Here is a 17,422-nt window from a genome sequence, read left to right as displayed (position 1 = left end):
GAAAAACTAACCGTGAAAAGCGCTAGGGGCTAAACCAAACCCTTTGGGAATAATACGTTTCGTTCCAGGTCTTTGCATCATCATTTAAATGTGAATGTTATATTATAATGCAAATACAACACAAAAAGAATCCGGGAGATTTGAATTGGGTACAACATTGAGCTACTTTTATTACTTTTACGTAAAGTTCACCACGTACAATAAGCCAATTTTGATTATGATCATTTATTTACGAGGATTACCAATTGGAAGACTTGATGATAATAAAGATGAACAAGAAACCAGACCTCCATTGTTCGAAAGGTGGATAACGCTATTCATGGATAAATCACTATCCACCTGATAAACAATAGCAAAACAACTTGAGTTATCCAGTGGTTATATTATTGCAATTCTCGCAAATTGTGGATAATTTTGGTTTCTGTTTCTCGAAAGTCCTGAAAACGTTTCGGGCCCGAAAAAGCCACTTGTGAAACTGCCAACAGCTTGTTTTGGAAAGCCGATCTTTTAACATGTTTTCAAGCCAACTAAAAGAAACATATCTGTGAAGTTTGGCGAGTTAAATCCTCTCCGTTCTTGAGATACAGAGGGAAATGTGACACCCCAAAATGGCCCGTAAAGTTTCGGGACTTTCGAGAAACAGGTTTCTGGCTTCTGGCTTCCAGGTTCCTGATTTCGGATTCCGCATTCCGGAATTTCTGCTTTTATTGATGCCCGCATTTTGATCGCTCAGTCATTGATTTTCTTCAGCAGTACCATGGACGACAAAGAAAATACCTCCAGGCTAACGGATTCTTTAGCACATGGAATCGGAAATGGAGACACTTCGAAACCGAAGAACACAAATGGAGTTTTTAAGGAGCATTTGACTTCAGCCGGCTTAACCGTTCCTCCAAGTGGGTTTTGTGGCCGCTTTTTAACTCACGGACTGATTGTTCTGTTGATATGGGCTGTGTTGTGGTCAATAATTGGCAACGATGCTTTACCTGGCGGAAATATATTTGGTATATACATTGTTGTAGTTTCTGCTAGTCTTTTCGGTTTTATAGTGGGTAAAATCCCATATCTTCGTCTTCCACAGTTATTGGGTATGCTCTTAGCGGGATTTCTATTGCAGAATGTTCGAGGGATTAATTTGGCTCGTTCCATTGACAAGCGTTGGTCTTCAACTCTACGGAGCATGGCTTTGGTGATAATTCTTATTCGTTCGGGTCTTGGATTAAATACTTCTGCGCTAAGAAAACTGAAGTTTACTCTTGCTCGATTAGCGTTTCTTCCTTGCATATTTGAAGCTGTTTCTGCCGCGGTTCTTGTGCATTTCCTGTTAGACATGAAGTGGCTTTGGGCCTTCCAGCTCGGCAGGTACAAAACGCAGGTCACAGGGCACAGGGCACAGGTCACAGGTCACATGGCACAGGTCACACGTCATTGTTTTACTTTTAAAGAAAGTATCCTAAACATTCATAAAAGCTAACCTTAGGCCTAAAAACTTTTCTTTAGGCCCAATTAGGCCTAAAACTAGCTTTTATGAATGTTTAGGACACTTTTCTTTAGGCCTAATTAGGCCTAATTCGGCCTAAAAAGACCTAATTAGGCCTAATTAAGCCTAAGGTTAGCTTTTATAAATGTTTAGGATACTTTCTGTACAGGTTAAATAATGACCTGTGACCTGTGACCTGTGACCTGTAACCTGTGACCTGTGCCCTGTGACCTGTGTTTTGTACCTGCCGCTTCCAGCTTGGGTAAGTTTGATATTTCTGCATTGTGCAGTGTACATAGATATTCACTATCATGCAATTCTGCGTAACCGAGTCTCTGTAGATCATAGGCAGAAACTTACGAATGAAACGTATACAGTAAAAACGATTTCATTTTAAAGCTGGCTTAATATATTAAAGTCATCTGACGTATTGGCATAATAGAATCCACAAGCTTTCCATGGTCTTCCATTAGGGAGTCATGAGATATACCATGTGGCGGCATCTGCCTGCGCATGATGACTCTCTTGATCTCTGACGTCCAAATGGAGAGCTAGGCCAATTGTAGCCTATAGGTGGTTTGCAACCAATCTCTAGTGAGTCACGGATAACAATGTACATGTACAAATTGCGGTGGATGAACAAAAGGAGCTAATGTTTTGTTTTCTTCCATCAATATGGCAGCGATGACGTAAAATGAAAACCACCTGTGACCATTGCCTCAAATAATATTGGACTCATCGCTCACCTGTCATCTGTTTGAGAGGATTACCCTGCCCAGTTAGGTTTTACACCCGCAATGAGCTGGACCATCATATTTGAATTAGCTCATTGCAGTTTAGGCTGCAAATAATTTATTGTAACCATGATAGACAGGGTTTTTCCTAGTTCTTTGTTTGCAAATAGCAAAGATAGTGCAAATTTGTTTTTCAACAGAGATCTATAAAACTTTATGGTTTTTCTGGATTGAAATGATTTTGGGTTGCCATTAGCCTCCATGAGTCTGTCCTGCAGCTCACTAGCACCAGAACTAGAAATCACCAGTTCATACTGGTTTCACTCCTGTTCTGGAGCACCCAGACTTTTTTTAGAGTACAATTGTCCAATGTCAAATGTTATAGATAAAATAAATCTCATCATGAACTAGGAAAAATATTGAACTGCAACGTATGTATACTGTACATATGTACTGTACCCATCCGCCTCCTGTACCCATCCCCCCCCCCCCCCCCCCTCCCATTCCTCTAATTATGCGTAAAATCGTCTGGCAAACAAAAAAAGTGAAATCTATAAAGTTTCACTCTTAGGAGCCCTTGAGTTAAAGACGTTCTTTAAAACCTAAAATTAAAAATTCGTTGTGACAATTTAACCCTTTGACATCCAAACCGGCCTAAACCGGCCAAACTTCGTATTTTACTTTGTCTAACGCCAGACGATTTTACTCGTCAGTGGAGAACCCCTGGGAGTCAATGGGTTAACAATAGTCGGTTTAACTCTACTCCAACCAGGCACCAAGTTAATAATTAATATTGAAACCCTTGCGTGGAGTGACTGAGATTTTATTCTTGAAATCAGTTTTGTCCAAGCTGCTGTTTCTCTTGCTGTGGTGATACCATGTTTGCTTGAATTGCAAGATCAACATTATGGAGTAAACAAAGGGATTCCTACTCTGGTCATGGCCGCGGCATCTTTTGATAACGTTTTTTGTATAAGTGCATTTGGAGTTTGCCTTGGAATAGCATTTGATTCAGGTCAGTGTAACCTGCAGTTCAAATTATGTTTGCCAGCCTGATAAAATTACATGGAAGGTGTATGACAACTGCAAACTGTAGATTGCCTACAAATATCATTGAATTCAACAGCATTTAAGTCTAATTAGCACTCATTTCAAATAGCGCTGTTAAACACTTATTTACACTTATAAATGTGAGTCAGGGTTAGGTTAGGGTTAGTCAGCGGTTTGCGATCTGCAGTCTGCAATTGTTGATGCCGATAAAGTTGTTATAATCTAGAGGTCTCTTTATATAATTATACAAACTGCATCTTTAACAAGAGGTGTAGTGTGTGGACAATCTCACAAGGTACTGTGCATTGTAAGAATGAATGCTTGAACATGCCGCAGACACTTGATGGGATGCTATTTCAAAACATGAATCATCAATGACATGATAAATTATTGCTTTTTCTCTCTTCTTTTAGGTAATTTGATATTCAGCATATTTCGAGGACCAATCGAGTTGTTACTTGGTATCACTGTTGGATGTCTTGTTGGTGTCCTGTGTTGGTTCGTTCCCAACAAGAATGAAAATGTACATACAAGAATCTCTTTTCCATTGTGATTGTCTTGTAGAAAAGTAGTTTTTTACATCATCTTCAGTGATACATCTACAATTCAAGGTCTATGATAACTGCAGACTGCTGAGACTGCAGATTCCAGACTGTAGACCAAGGCTGTGCTCTAACGGCGCCCAGTCGCCTGAGGTGACTAACATTTGGTTTCGAGCGAGCGATAAAAATTTCCCGGTCGCCCGACTGGGCACTCTGGTTTATTGTATTTCCAGCAGATAAAGCGGCTAAACAATTTAATATGCTGGTAGTTACAGTTCACGAAACGTCTCAGAAAATGTTTATTCTTCGTGCGAAACAGTCGGTTCAAAGGCCGTTCCACATAATTTCACATGTAACATAAACCGTGACTTTGCACGTGACGACCGGCGGCCGCACGAATTTCGATTCTTTCTCAAAAAAATAGCATTAAATTTGGAACGTGGAGTTTGGCATCTCTTGGTTATAGTTTTAAAAAGAGTTGTTACTTCTGCTCTGACAGCGGTAAAGCACGGCCGGCGAAGCGGTGCAATTTACTTTTGTATGAACCCGGGAATCGCAGTATATGCAAATTTAATATTTTTACGATTTTTTGCGGCTGCTTGGCTAAAATACATTTAGGTTATGGTTGTCTTTCCCCAGTATATGATATAACGAAATAAGAATAAAGGAAAGATATTATGTTATTTTTTGTTGTTTTAGAAACAGAGCAATCCCGCGTTGTCTTTAGTTTGTGACAAACCATTGCATGCCCTAAACAAATAACGCTGTAACTGGCGCTTTGACCGAATCCACAAAAAGCTCATTCCACTATTAAAACATTTTACTGATAATAAGAAAAAAATGCTTTAGTTCTGTCCTGTAGCAATGATTTTCGTCCAAATCAAGATGACTTGCTCAAAAAAAAAAAAATTGATACCTTTTGGGTCGCGGTGGTTTTTGTTTCACGGCAGTTTTCACAAAAGCTCCACGAGAATCAAGCGGCATTGATTCACGTCTTGAAAATTCATTTTTAACCCAACTAACCAGTAAAAACGTTTACCTGTATTAGACCCAAACGTTTTTACATAAAACTGCCGCAATCTTTACTTTTTCACTTTTAAACCTGAAAACATTGGTGGCATTGCCAAGTATGGCGTGAAAAATTTGACGGGTTGCGGGGTTTTCTTGCACTAGCGAGTTTGACGATCACCAGAGTAGTAACAGCAATGTTTTTTTTTTTGAGAGAAAGATGGATGAAGATCTTCCTGCGTTGCTGATTTCAGATAATTAAATAAATAAATAATTAATTAATTCAGGCGACCAACTTGGAGGGCTGGGCACCCCAGCTGCAAAGGGCTCCCAGAAATTTTCCGTAGAGCACAGCCTTGTAGACTGCCTAAAACTTGTGCTGATAAACAGTATTTATAAGTCTAAGCACCCATTTTAGAATGGTTAGCTTTCAATAACTGTGATTTAGGGTTAGTCTGCTGAGCCTGAGGTCTGCAGGCTGCAAGTGTCAGACACCATTCAATTCATTGGTTTGTAATTTTCGGCCTTAATGGTTTATATTTGTATACTGTATGTCGATCAGAGTGACTACTAACTTAAAGGAGAAAAATAACAGGACAAAATTACATTGAGATCCTTGTTTAGGAAAGTGTTATTAAGGGATGAGAGATTTAGGGTACACTTTATCGGGACTTTGTTTTTACAGAAGTTTGTTAAATTAACGTTCCACTGTTGTTGTTGCAATTTGTACATGTACAATGAGAGGTTCCTCAAAGTATAAATGGCTGCAAATTGCTGTTGATAGCAAATACAGTTTGTAGTAGTTACATGACATTGTACTTAAGGTACATGTACCATTTGCACTTTTAGTAATTAATAATTATTATAATATTATTTTACTAAAATGTAACTAAGAGTGTGACTATTTTTTTGACGGTCCCAGCTTCTGATCAGTAGTTTGCTGGCAGTTGTTGCACGTTGATTTCTTTGGCAAGGCTTTACAGATAATTATCACTGTTTTGAATGAGCTTATTTTAAAAAGTAATGTTTAAATCTCGATCTGGTGGTCTAAAAAACAATAATACTAGTATTACGTGTACATGTAGTTTCTTTTAACATTCTTAGATTTTGCTGGTATAATATGGACACGTTTTTTTTCCTCTCTCTACAGGTTAATCTTCCTCACAACAGACTTGTGATACTGCTGTGTTTTTCACTTCTTTCTGTTTTTGGTAGTAATGTAGCAAAATTCTCTGGTGCAGGAGCTCTGGGTGTGCTAACCATGTCAACAGTTGCAGCCTATGGATGGACTCCCATAGGAAAGGTTTGCAGTAAAACCAAGTATGCTGTTATTAGAAGCTAGTGTGAAAGAGTGCCTTATTTTTTGTGCCATTCTACATGTGCATGAACTTTTCTTTCTCTTTTCAAAGTCTTTGATCTTCAGGGGCTACACTGTGACGTACATGTAGTTGGTCAAAGGCCGATTAACTTTAAATATCCGCTTTTAAGTAGTACATAACAAGGTTTGAATCTTGCATGTTGAAAGAGTATTAACAACACAATTTTATGCTGAAGGAAAACAAAAGCTTATATGAAAGGCATAATTAAAGGCTAAAAATCCCAAGGAAGCTTGCTTTAAAAGTAAATAGACAGTAATTAATTTAAATTTCCAGTAATCCAGGATTGGCCTAATTGTGGTATGCACAACTGGAACCACATTCCAACTAGCAAATGAATATTAACCCATTGACTCCTGCGGGTTCCCCATTGACAAGTAAAAGCGTCTGGCGTTAGACATAGTAAAATACTAAGTATGTCTGGTTTAGGCCAGTTCAGGGGTAAAAGGGTTATAAATGAACTACATGTTAACAAGTTGCAACAATATTATTTTAGAGAAAGCAATTTGCGTAAAGGGCCTATACAGTTTTATAGTCTAATTAATAGAGAATTAAACGAATTAAGACCACATTCATGTACATTGGTGTATGCCCTATCCAAACGAAAATTAAACTGATTCCATGTGTTCACCAAAGTTTAAAGTCTGTACTAATAAGGAATTGGTGTGACCACCCGGGAATATTGTCCTTACCACTTAGTGACTATCTCATGGTATTTGATGCAGACCTTGTGTCGATCAACTGCACCTATCATCTCTGCAATCACATGTAGGCCGAGTTTCAATCAATCCATTAACCTGATTTAGGGTACTCCTGATTGCCCAAATGTTGTCTACAGTTCACTTTCATCACAACTGGAAAAAGCTATTAGTATTGGTACATATTTTCACACACAGCGTTTGTCCTATTGTGCCTTGTATTTCCTTTACCTTTTTTCCTTCAATTATATACGATAATATTTAATGTGTTTCTTGATATTGACGAAATACATGTAGTACATGTACATGCAGCTATTTAAATTTACCATCATTTCAAATCTTATTTTATAATGAAAAATGCAAGTCCTTAGACTTAATTAATGGAACACTTTGTGTTGGTAATCAAAATTGGGCTTGCATCTAATTCCCTGCATTTTCTGGACATAGTGTAAATTTTAAGTGTAACAGTCACATGTTGAAGCTACTTAACAAATTATTATTCCACGAGCGTGTTGGATATGAGATGGTAAATAGCCAACGAGGCGCATAGTGCCAAGTTAGCTATAACCAGTCTCATATCCAACAAGCGCAAATAGAATAATTGTTTTATTAAAATTAACTCTTTAAACTCCAAAAGTTTGGAAGTACGAAATACGAGCAAAAAAGGGAGAAAATCCAGCAAAATTGAAAAAGCTTGATGAAGATGCAATGTTGTGTAATATCTAGCGGTCAGACAGACTCAGGCTCATCACAAAAACATTGCTTACCTTTTCACGTACTTCTAAGCTTCGAAATTGATCCAAACTTTCCACAAAAACGTTTTTCTTTTGCTTTATACCAAGAGAAATTTTGCTTTCTGGCATAAAAAAGTTAGTTTAGCAACGCTAAGCACAATCATTTACCATATAAGGTCAAACTAAGGTATATGAACCAATCAGAGCACGCGAATTGCATTATCCGAGGTTGAGAATTTAATAACTACATTTACAGTGTATCTCAATTAGCAGGAATTGGAAAAGGTGACGTGGTCATTAGTTGAAAATGTACTTGTAAGAAGCCAATTGAATGGTAACTTTTTATTGCCTGGGGTTAAGTGGGAGTCTTCCTGCGGCTTGCACTTACATGTAGGGGTTGTTAAAGCACTGACATTGAATGTGGAATTAAAGTGCTTATAGCTGTTTCTTTTTTTCAAAAAAAAATTTTTTTTTTTCATTGTGCATTAAGGACCAAGTTTTGCTGAGGTTTACTACAGTTGACTTTTCAGGCAATCTGTAATACTTTGTTTTTCTAGTTGTCTGCATTGTTTATTGGATACAAGGAACATTCCATTTTAGTATAATTACATAGATGATTATTGAAAATTCTCTGTGCTGATTGGCTGCACTTGTGGTGATTATTACGCGATAATCTTCAAAATGGCCGCAAGTCATTTTGAGGAATAGACAGACGAAAAACTTAATATTATTGTTAAATAAAAAAATGCATATTTTTCAAAGTTAATTATCATCTAAAGTGCCTTAGTTTTGATTCACCGATATTCACGTTGCCTTCGCCTAATAATAATAATTGTGAAAATTTGTTGACCCCTTCACTCCAAGAGGTTCCCCATTTGCCAGAGTGTGAATCCATTCTCAGTTTTCAGATGATGTGATGGCTGCCATGTTTGTGCCCCTCAACAAACACCCGGCAGCCATGTTGGTGTCCAACAGAAATCCTGCTGGTCAACTCAAATGCAAATGCTTCCTTCTGTTTTGTGGCCAATCACTTGAGTGAAAAAATGCAGAGTATTCCTATTAGCATTAGTTTATTATCTGGACAAGAACTATTCAAATTATTCTGTAAATATGTTGAAAGCATAAAATGTAAATTGTTTTAAGGGATATCTATTAATTGTCTTTGTCGGTCAGGCTCCAGTTGCTATGGTGATGTCCCTTGTTTGGCAGTTGTTTGAACCTTTGCTGTTTGGTCTTGTTGGGGCTGAAGTCAGTGTAGCTTACATGAACACAAAGGTTGTTGGTGAGTCTCATTCTGAAAATACTCGACATTGCTCACTGCAAAACCAAAACCTCTTTATTGTTTAAATTTATTGCTTATGTAAGTATACAGGTAGGTTTGATAATGCATAAGCAAAAACCAACAATAAAATTAAGCTACACGTATGTTCAGAGATGATTAAAGTGACTCTCAGAAAATTTAAATGAGAGATAATTTATGGAATGTCACACTAGGAACAGGTCACTGGTCACAAGTCAAAGGTCATTGTTTTACCAATACAGAAAGAATCTTAAACATTCATTTAAGTTAACCTTAGGCCTAAACAAGAGTTTTTAGGCCTAATGTTAGCATTGATAAACGGTTAGGGTTGTTTCTGTGTTGGCAAAAAAATGACTTGTGGCTTGTGACCTGTGTTTTGTATTGGGACAGAACCCTATCCGAGTGAGACAAGGTGACAATAACTGCTTGGAGGTACGTTTGACTGTTTATTGTACAATGTATAATGCTAATAATACTGTCACCTGGTCTCCATGTCCATTCGAATTCTATCTAAGCAAGGCTATTTGCGTGAAATTGCATATATTCAGATATATTATCTATCATTGAAATCCTCCATGAGCTACACTTATTTTTCACAATTACTTTTATCATCTCTCAACTTGATAAGGGCGTCAGGACCCTTCGGCTTGGTATTTGCTAATGTTGTCTGTCTCTTTATTTCTTTATTCTGCAGGAATGGGCATCGCAAATCTTGTCATCAGTCTGATAATTCGACTCGTCACTACCTATCTCGGTTTACTTGGAAATGACCTCAACTTTAAAGAGAGGCTGTTTATTGCCATTTCATGGCTGCCAAAAGCTACAGTGCAGGTAGGGTCTAAACTATATAGATTATAATATATTTTGGCCATTTCCGAGTTCATGTCTGCCTCCTTTTTTTTATGAAAATTAGTTTTTATTCATAAGTAAGGTAGAACTAATTACCATCAGAAAAACTTTGCACTTAGACTCGCTTTGAAGAGGAGGCAGACATGAACTCGGAAATGGTCTATTGGGTGCGAAATAAATAATCAGTACAATAGAACTCGAGATTGTTTGCACGCAGTCGTCGCTGCTATGAACTTTCAATTACACTGTACTTCGTCTGCGCCCAAAATAGGGAGCTCAAGCACGCGACGTTTATGAAACGCGGTCGGCGACCGAAAGTGAGCTGTATTCCCTGTTAACTTGTCTTCACAGAACAACATTTATATTTCTAAGGGACCGTTCATTTTTTATAAGGGAGAGGGGCTGGTGGGATTTGGGAAGCACCATTAAAAAATCGGATGGCCCCACCCTCCCCCCCCTCCTCAGCTTACCAGTTTTTTTCACATGCCTCCCCCCCCCCCCCTTCCTTGTAGCGGTAATTTTTTCGGATGGACTCCCCCATCCAAAAAAATTACCCCCCTCTCAAGATTTTAACTTTTTTATATTCTCTGTTATTCCCCTACTTCACGTTATTGTGCTCACTATGAAGACAATATTTACAATCCCTATACTACAGATCACTTGAGTCATCTCCCCCAGAGTCAATGGCATCACTGTCATACTCATCATTGTCACTTTCATCGGTTTCACTGCTGTCAGCGCTTGCCCTGTTATCATCTTGTCTCAATGTGCTGGCATTTCTCAGTGTTGCTTGGCCAGCTCTGAGAGGGCTCCTCTGCTGCAAGCATAAATGTCTTACAATTGCCTTTACTTTCTCATTCTTACTGCTCTTCAAATGCTGCTTCAGCCTGTGGTGGTTTAAGTACTTGTTTAGTTCTGGAACAGGTAGCTTTTTAAGCTTCGTTACATCTTCGCACAGCACAGTCCAAGGATAATCCTCATGTGATTTATCTTTTGCCTCCCTACTTTCCTTTGCCTTTTCTTCTGCTTTCTTTTTCCTTTTAAATTCCAGCACGACAAGATGCTGAAGATAATCCACCACAAACTTTGATTTGATAATAAACTTATCTGCAAATGAAGCAACGCTCTCTGGGTCAGATAAAACCATCCTGCCACTTCAATGGTCTAATTCTCTTGCCCAGTGATCTTCCCCAATGCATTGTGTACCCCCCTAGGCTGGCCGTCCGGGAAGAGTGTATTAAAGTTGAGGATGTTGCCACATCGTTATTTAGACGAGATGGGCCATACATCGCACAGCTCTTGGAAGGGAATTAGTTCACCAATGCTGCAAGAAGCAGAATCACCACCAACCTTAAGCAGCAAGTCAGAGACTATATTTATACCTTAATGTACCCTGAAGAGTACACTCTGACTGAAATTAAAGCATTGCTGAAAAGTGACTTCTGTAGCAGCACAAGCAGCGAAGTAGAGCTCTACGACAGTGAAGATGAAGATGAGTGCCAGTAAGAGTTGCATTAGAAAATAACAGTGTTTAAAGTTCTCTTTAGTGGCTACAAATAGTTGTTGTCGTCAAAGTTATTTGAAAGCAGAAGGAAAGTTTGTAATAAATTTGTATCCTGCCTTCTACGTTTGTTCTATAGCATTTTTTAAATATTAAAATATTATGCCATTTCAAAGTTTTACTAAAATATTTCACGTGTCCCCCCTTTTTGCCTTATTTTTTTTGGCATGCCCCCCTCGAAAGCAGTTTTTTTTCGCATGCCCTCCCCCCTAAATCCCACTAGCCCCCTTCCCTCCCTCCCCCCCCCCCCCCCCCCCCCCACCTCATAAAAATGAACGGTCCCAAAGCATGATTTTTCCCATTAGAGATGAGCGGTTCTCTGCAAAACACCTGAGGTGTTGGCGACAACGTGAGCATGCAACAAAAAATCTTTCTTTGAGGCTCTATTTTCAATCTGAAACCCGTCGAACCCGGCAATTTCGTTTTAGGATACTTCGCCCAAATTGTAGGACGTGAACGAGATGGAATAATCGCGAAAGACTCTTATGATAATGCAAAGTTATGTTTTAAAATTGTAAAGTGACGTTTTCTTCGTCGTCGCCGTCGTAGATCTTAAGGTCTCTAACAAGCAACGACGACAGCGACGGCAACGAGAACATCCTCTCACAATATAAATTCTTGTTTCTAGCCTGAAATCATACCCTTGCTCCTTACGTGTCATTTCGGCCAAGGAGAGACTTTTCGCCCCTTCTCTAAAGAAAAAACGCCCGATCGCAGGTCAGATTATCTGAACGTTTTTAATATGATGAAATGTGTGATAGTTCCTCATGAATGACACTGGTCGCAAGGGCGCTTAATTTAGGGGAGAAAATGAAAATTTATATTCATGTTTTGACGTCCTTTCATAAAACCTCAAATTTGGCTATTTCACGTTGTTGTTTTGCAGACGACGGGAAAGAAATGGACAAAAGTGAAAAACGCACGTGCAGGGCGTGCTATTGTTTTTGCCCACTCAATATGCAATTTGTGACGTTCTCGTTGTAGTCGCCGTTGTCGCTGCTTAAGTGACATTTTCCACAATTGATAAAAATAGATCGTAACGCCTTATTACATAGCATTATGCGATTGAAATGCGGACAAACATCGCAAAAATGCGTTTGTCATTGTCCGCATATTAATCTAGGATAAAACTCTATGGAAAGTTTCAAAAAAAATTCTCTGGGGCAGATTCATAGCCACCTTGACAACTGGAAAATTGTAAGGTGGCTCTGATTACGCTCCAGAGAATTTTTAAACTTTGCAGAGCGTTTCATCTTAGCCTGCTAATCACTTTTCAGCAATAAAAGATGGGGGTCACCAAAGTTGATTTTTGAGATACTGTACAAGCGTTTAAACAGAAAATATAGGGCGTTTTTAGATGGTTCTTTTGTTGCCATGGTTTTTTATTACGTCACACCAATTTGTGCGTCTTATTAAGCAATTATTGTTGTTTCATATGGTACCATAAGTGAAAAGGTGTTGTAGAGTTAATCTTTCTAATAGCACATTCCCTCCAAATTATTGAAACCAGTTTGAGCCACCTTAAAGATAGGACTTAACATTGACTGATTGTGTTACCTCTAACGGTAAAAAAAGGCTCTAGATTTTTTTGGGCGGTGTATCAGCTCTCGTAAGTTACATATTTTTTGAAATTGTAGCAACTTCTATTGGTCTGATTTCTAAGTCATCGTTTCTACTCCTTGGTCTCCTATTTTCGATTTCTTTATAGCAAGCCAATCAAATTTTACGTGACGAAATCTGCTACATGACCTGATATTTCAGCCAATCACTTTGCATTCAAATGCAATAAAAGAAAAAACACCTTGCACTGCTCTCCTTGTGATTCACATATAAATGCTCGTGACCTTTTCCCATTTATCACCATAATTTTTAATTTGTCTCTTAACTTAATTGATTCAGGCTGCCATTGGTTCTGTTTCCTTGGACATAGCACGACAGAAAGGATTTACTGGACAGATTGAAGAAGAGTATGGAATACAGGTTGAATATGTATATTAAGTGTAATCAGAAACACATGAAGCGTGTAATTTGCAACTCTTTTCCTTGGAACAAAGCTAGGGATTCTAAGACACCAATTTTGTGCCCAAATATGGACAAAAATAAGATCGAAGCTGCACGCGGTAAAATGCCTTTACATCCAAATAAGGAAATGTTTAAACGCAAAAAAAACTAGCTCTGAACCAGAGTTAAACGCTTCAAGGTCATGAGCTTCTGGTATAATTACATAGGTGATTATTGAAAATTCTCAGCGTTGATTGGTTACATTTGAGGTGATTATTACGCGATAGTCACCTACAGTGTAAGCGGTTTTTTCAAAATGGCCGCAAGCCGTTTTGTTGAGGTGACGAATAAATGAATTGCTTTAAAGAAAATGGATATTTTTCAAATAATCAAATGATCACCTACGTAATTACACCCATATTCAATTACTCACCTTAGCCTCGGTGAATATCGGTGAATAATTGTTAAATATATGTAAGTTCGCCGTTATTCCATCTTGTTCACGTTAGCGCGTCGATCTTGCGTCATCAAGTTTTGATATGACTTCTAGTTTGAAACGTTTTGCTTCTGACAACAACAAAACGAGCTTTTGGTGCCCTTTAGGATTGTTTTTTTTTCTTTTAATTTAATCGGCGAATACCTCCTTCCTTTTTACCAGTTGGCCTTACCCCTCGGGGTGGGGGTGTACCCGCGTTGTCATCGTCTTTTTTGAAGAGTTCATTATCACTAGCCCAGGTAGTTAACGTAACTTTACTTGCCTATTAAACTGATTTGTTTTATTTCATATGTTATGACAGATTTTGACGATTGCTGTCCTTGTTATTCTCATAACATCGCCTATTGGAGCAATCGGAATTGTTGTAGCTGGACCAAGAATGTTACATCGAAGCCCTCGAGAGGAATTCGACAGCGCTCTTCATGAATCTCCTGGGGTTAAAGTTGAAAGGAAAGAAAACAGAGTTCTCGAAAGTAGCGTCTGAAAAAATGCAATGCCTTTCAAATGTCTTTATGAAGTGTCATCTTTTTTTTGGCTTCGTGCTCCTTGTCAATTAATGTCAATACACCTAGAAAGACACAAATCTGTGTGGGTGATGTTCAGATATTTTAAATGTACATTTAATATGACTCTTCATGAACAAATATGTAATTAAAGGAAGAGAAGAAATTGAGCCAATAAACGCATGATAGAGAAATATACAAAGCCAAATTCACAGAAAAACCACTTCAAGGTTCCGTTTATCAGCATCCAACCATTTTTTTGACTCAGTGATGCACAACAAACTGACTTGTCATCTGTCTGGAAAATGAAGGACACATAAAGCCGCAAAAATCCCGTTTGCGATTCAAGGAATCTAGACTTTTTTATTAACTTGCCGTTCGGCCCCGCAATTTGTTAGTAAGATGTAGGTACTATGACAGGCCCCTCCTGGGACATCATTCATCCTACCACCGCCGAATTATATAGGAAGATACCTATCCAAGAAAAACAAGGCCCTTGCAATGAATAGGGCTTAAATCCGCCTTTTTCCATTTTTGTCTTAGTCATTCCGAATATATGTTATGTGTTCAAGTGAAGCTATCATGATCCTCGAGTTATGAACGCAATTTTAGCAATTGCGTAAAGAAGCCTGCAAAATTCAGGACTTCAACGGGGTTCGAATCCGTGACCTCGCGATACCGGTGCGACGGTCAAACCTTTGAACTGAGCCATGAAGCCACTGACGGTGGGAGCTGGTCATATGTGGATTCATTTGTTCCCGTGATGAATAAATCAATGAACGAAATGATATATGAAATGAACAGTAAGTACATTGAAGTGCGGATTTGAAATCAAGTGAAGCTATAATTATATGATCCTCGCAGTCCTGAAATTTTCAGGTTTCTTTGTTCAATAGACCTTTTTACCGACATGGCGGCCATTTTGATTTCTATTGTTTCAAATAGCTATTATGGGATGCCCAGGGGGCAAATTATGTATTTGCCCCCTGGGCATCCCATAATAGCTATTTGAAACAATAGAAATCAAAATGGCCGCCTTATCGGTGAAAAGGTCTATTGCTAAAATGATGTTCATAAAATGACTGCGAGGAACATAGCTCCACATTATTTCATATCCCCAGTTCAATATATGATTCATTTCTTATATCATTTTGTTCATATGTTATGTATTATGCATGCGCTTCCGGAAATCTCACCTAATTTACTCACACAATTAGGTTGATAATAAATTTTAATAATGTTGTTCTCTTGACGGCGTGGTCATTCACTCTCTGAACACAAATCTCCCCCTTTTCTTATATAAGGGCGTTGGTTACACGGATAAAAGACCTTTTGTTTCGCAGCCCTCGTAGGACTAGCTCGTCACGCTACAAACGATTACATGCGCACAACAAATACCACTAGTGTTACTATGACAACTACGAAATCTCCGACATGCGCATTGGGAAGGGACGAGAAAGGGGCATCAAAAGTACAAACAAAAATTTAAACAGTTTTTACGAATCCCAACTGGATTGCCACTTATCCACGTACAAATCATCGGAAGAATCGAAGGAAAGAGACCCTAAAACAACTCGAGCTTGCAACAGCATCGATTCTCATGATTTTGAATCCGGTGACGTCACTACTTGGCCTGCCGGTATTTCCCTGAGATCTCAAAGCATTCCGGCTACGAATCTGCGATAAGTAGATGGAGTTCAGGATTGAATTGCAATCTTGCTTCCGAAACTGGCCATCCGACGGTAAAGGATGTCAACAGGAAAAGGACTGAGAGATCAATACAGCAAATCACATTTTTACAACTAAGGAAACTGATCTTGGTGACTAAAACATGTTATAGTATATGAATTGATTCAACAAGAAACACGAACAGTTTTGACTTGGAAGCCACGCGGTCAATTCTCGTGCGGTCAATTACATAAATCAAACTCAATCCAAGGAACAACAAGGCTTTAAAGCCGTAAAGAGAAAATCAACTATCATAATGGACTTTCTTCGTGAAGGGAAAGACCTAAATTCTAGAGCTGAAATTACCAACAGGTGTAAGTGGACCGTGCTCCCAATCTCGTTCCCAGAGGCCGCGATCCCGCATGACAAAAGAGACCCCTGGGGACGAGGTTGACCTTGCTCCTAGAATCGTATTCACCTTGTTATGTTAATCAAATGCGGGAAGTCGTGAGTTCGACTCCGGCCGGACCGACCCTCAGGGACTTAAAATAACTGAGGAGAAATTGCTACCTTTGTAATTGCATCTGCAAATGGTTGGACTTTGAAGTCTTCTCGCATAAGGACTATAAACCGTACAGTCCCGTCTCACAACCCTTCAATGTTCATTAAATCTGTGCGACGTTTAAAAAGATCCCAAACACTAGCCGAAAAGACTCGGGCATGATGTTCCCGGTGTTGTGGTCTGGCCTTTCCTTTAGCAATGTGGTCGGCTTGGCGTAATCTTCTGAATGGACTACTGATCGATGAGGCCACATAACAGCAAAACAGAGAGTGGTCAAATTGAAGGAGTCGCAGAATCAATGTCATGCAAATGTTCTTCACGAAAACCACTTAGCAGAGAGATGCACAACGGAATATAGCGATGATATTACCAGCTGGCAGCTGCGTCCATGTACCCCAAGCTCACGGAATATCGTTGTTGCGTTACATAAATTTTATATTGGTTTGTATCGGTAATTTAGCGATCGTTATTTAGGGCATTAAAATAGAAAAAAAAAAAAAAAAAAGCCAGAATTTCTCACAGCAAGGCGATCACACAACAATAAATGGACTCTTTATCGGAAGGCATTCATGCATCACAACAAGAGGCATAGTGTGACGCCAGATGTCACGTATTGTGACAAAATCCAAAATTGAAACTTCCTTATTTCTTAAAAAAAAACAGGGCATGCTATCAAGCTTAAAACAGGCCAGCAGATATATTTTAAAATACCTTTAACCTGATGAAGGAAAGGACTAAAATTTTTGTGACGTCATGTAAAAACCAGGAATTGAATCAGGAAGCATTCATGCATCACACAGTAAGAGGCAGTGTGTGATGTATGTCTCATTGGCTGAAAACTCCGCTACGGTCGTCACACA

The 17,422-nt window shown here is 38.8% G+C and overlaps 1 protein-coding gene across 2 annotated transcripts; it reads left to right on the top strand.

Annotated features, from left to right (window-relative positions):
* The first annotated feature begins 739 nt into the window (after window positions 1-739).
* On the top strand, window positions 740-14,528 carry LOC138052214 (sodium/hydrogen exchanger 9B2-like). 2 transcript variants are annotated; one of them, XM_068898595.1, is made up of 9 exons: window positions 740-1,004; window positions 1,118-1,362; window positions 3,054-3,229; window positions 3,678-3,787; window positions 5,965-6,117; window positions 8,796-8,904; window positions 9,617-9,753; window positions 13,232-13,312; window positions 14,131-14,528. In XM_068898595.1, exons 1-9 carry the CDS (start codon window positions 978-980, stop codon window positions 14,311-14,313), a joined length of 1,221 nt encoding a protein of 406 aa, XP_068754696.1. In that variant the 5' UTR covers window positions 740-977; the 3' UTR covers window positions 14,314-14,528. The 2 variants fall into 2 exon arrangements, with proteins under 2 accessions (XP_068754696.1, XP_068754697.1); XM_068898596.1 differs by lacking the exons at window positions 740-1,004; window positions 1,118-1,362 and adding an exon at window positions 1,654-1,742.
* The last annotated feature ends 2,894 nt before the right edge of the window (window positions 14,529-17,422 follow it).

The sequence above is a fragment of the Montipora capricornis genome, chromosome 6, assembly GCF_036669925.1.
Source record: "Montipora capricornis isolate CH-2021 chromosome 6, ASM3666992v2, whole genome shotgun sequence".
Classification (NCBI taxonomy): Eukaryota; Metazoa; Cnidaria; class Anthozoa; order Scleractinia; family Acroporidae; genus Montipora; species Montipora capricornis.
The sequence above is the reverse complement of the archived record's forward strand: the minus strand, read 5'-3'. Positions and strand labels throughout refer to the sequence as shown.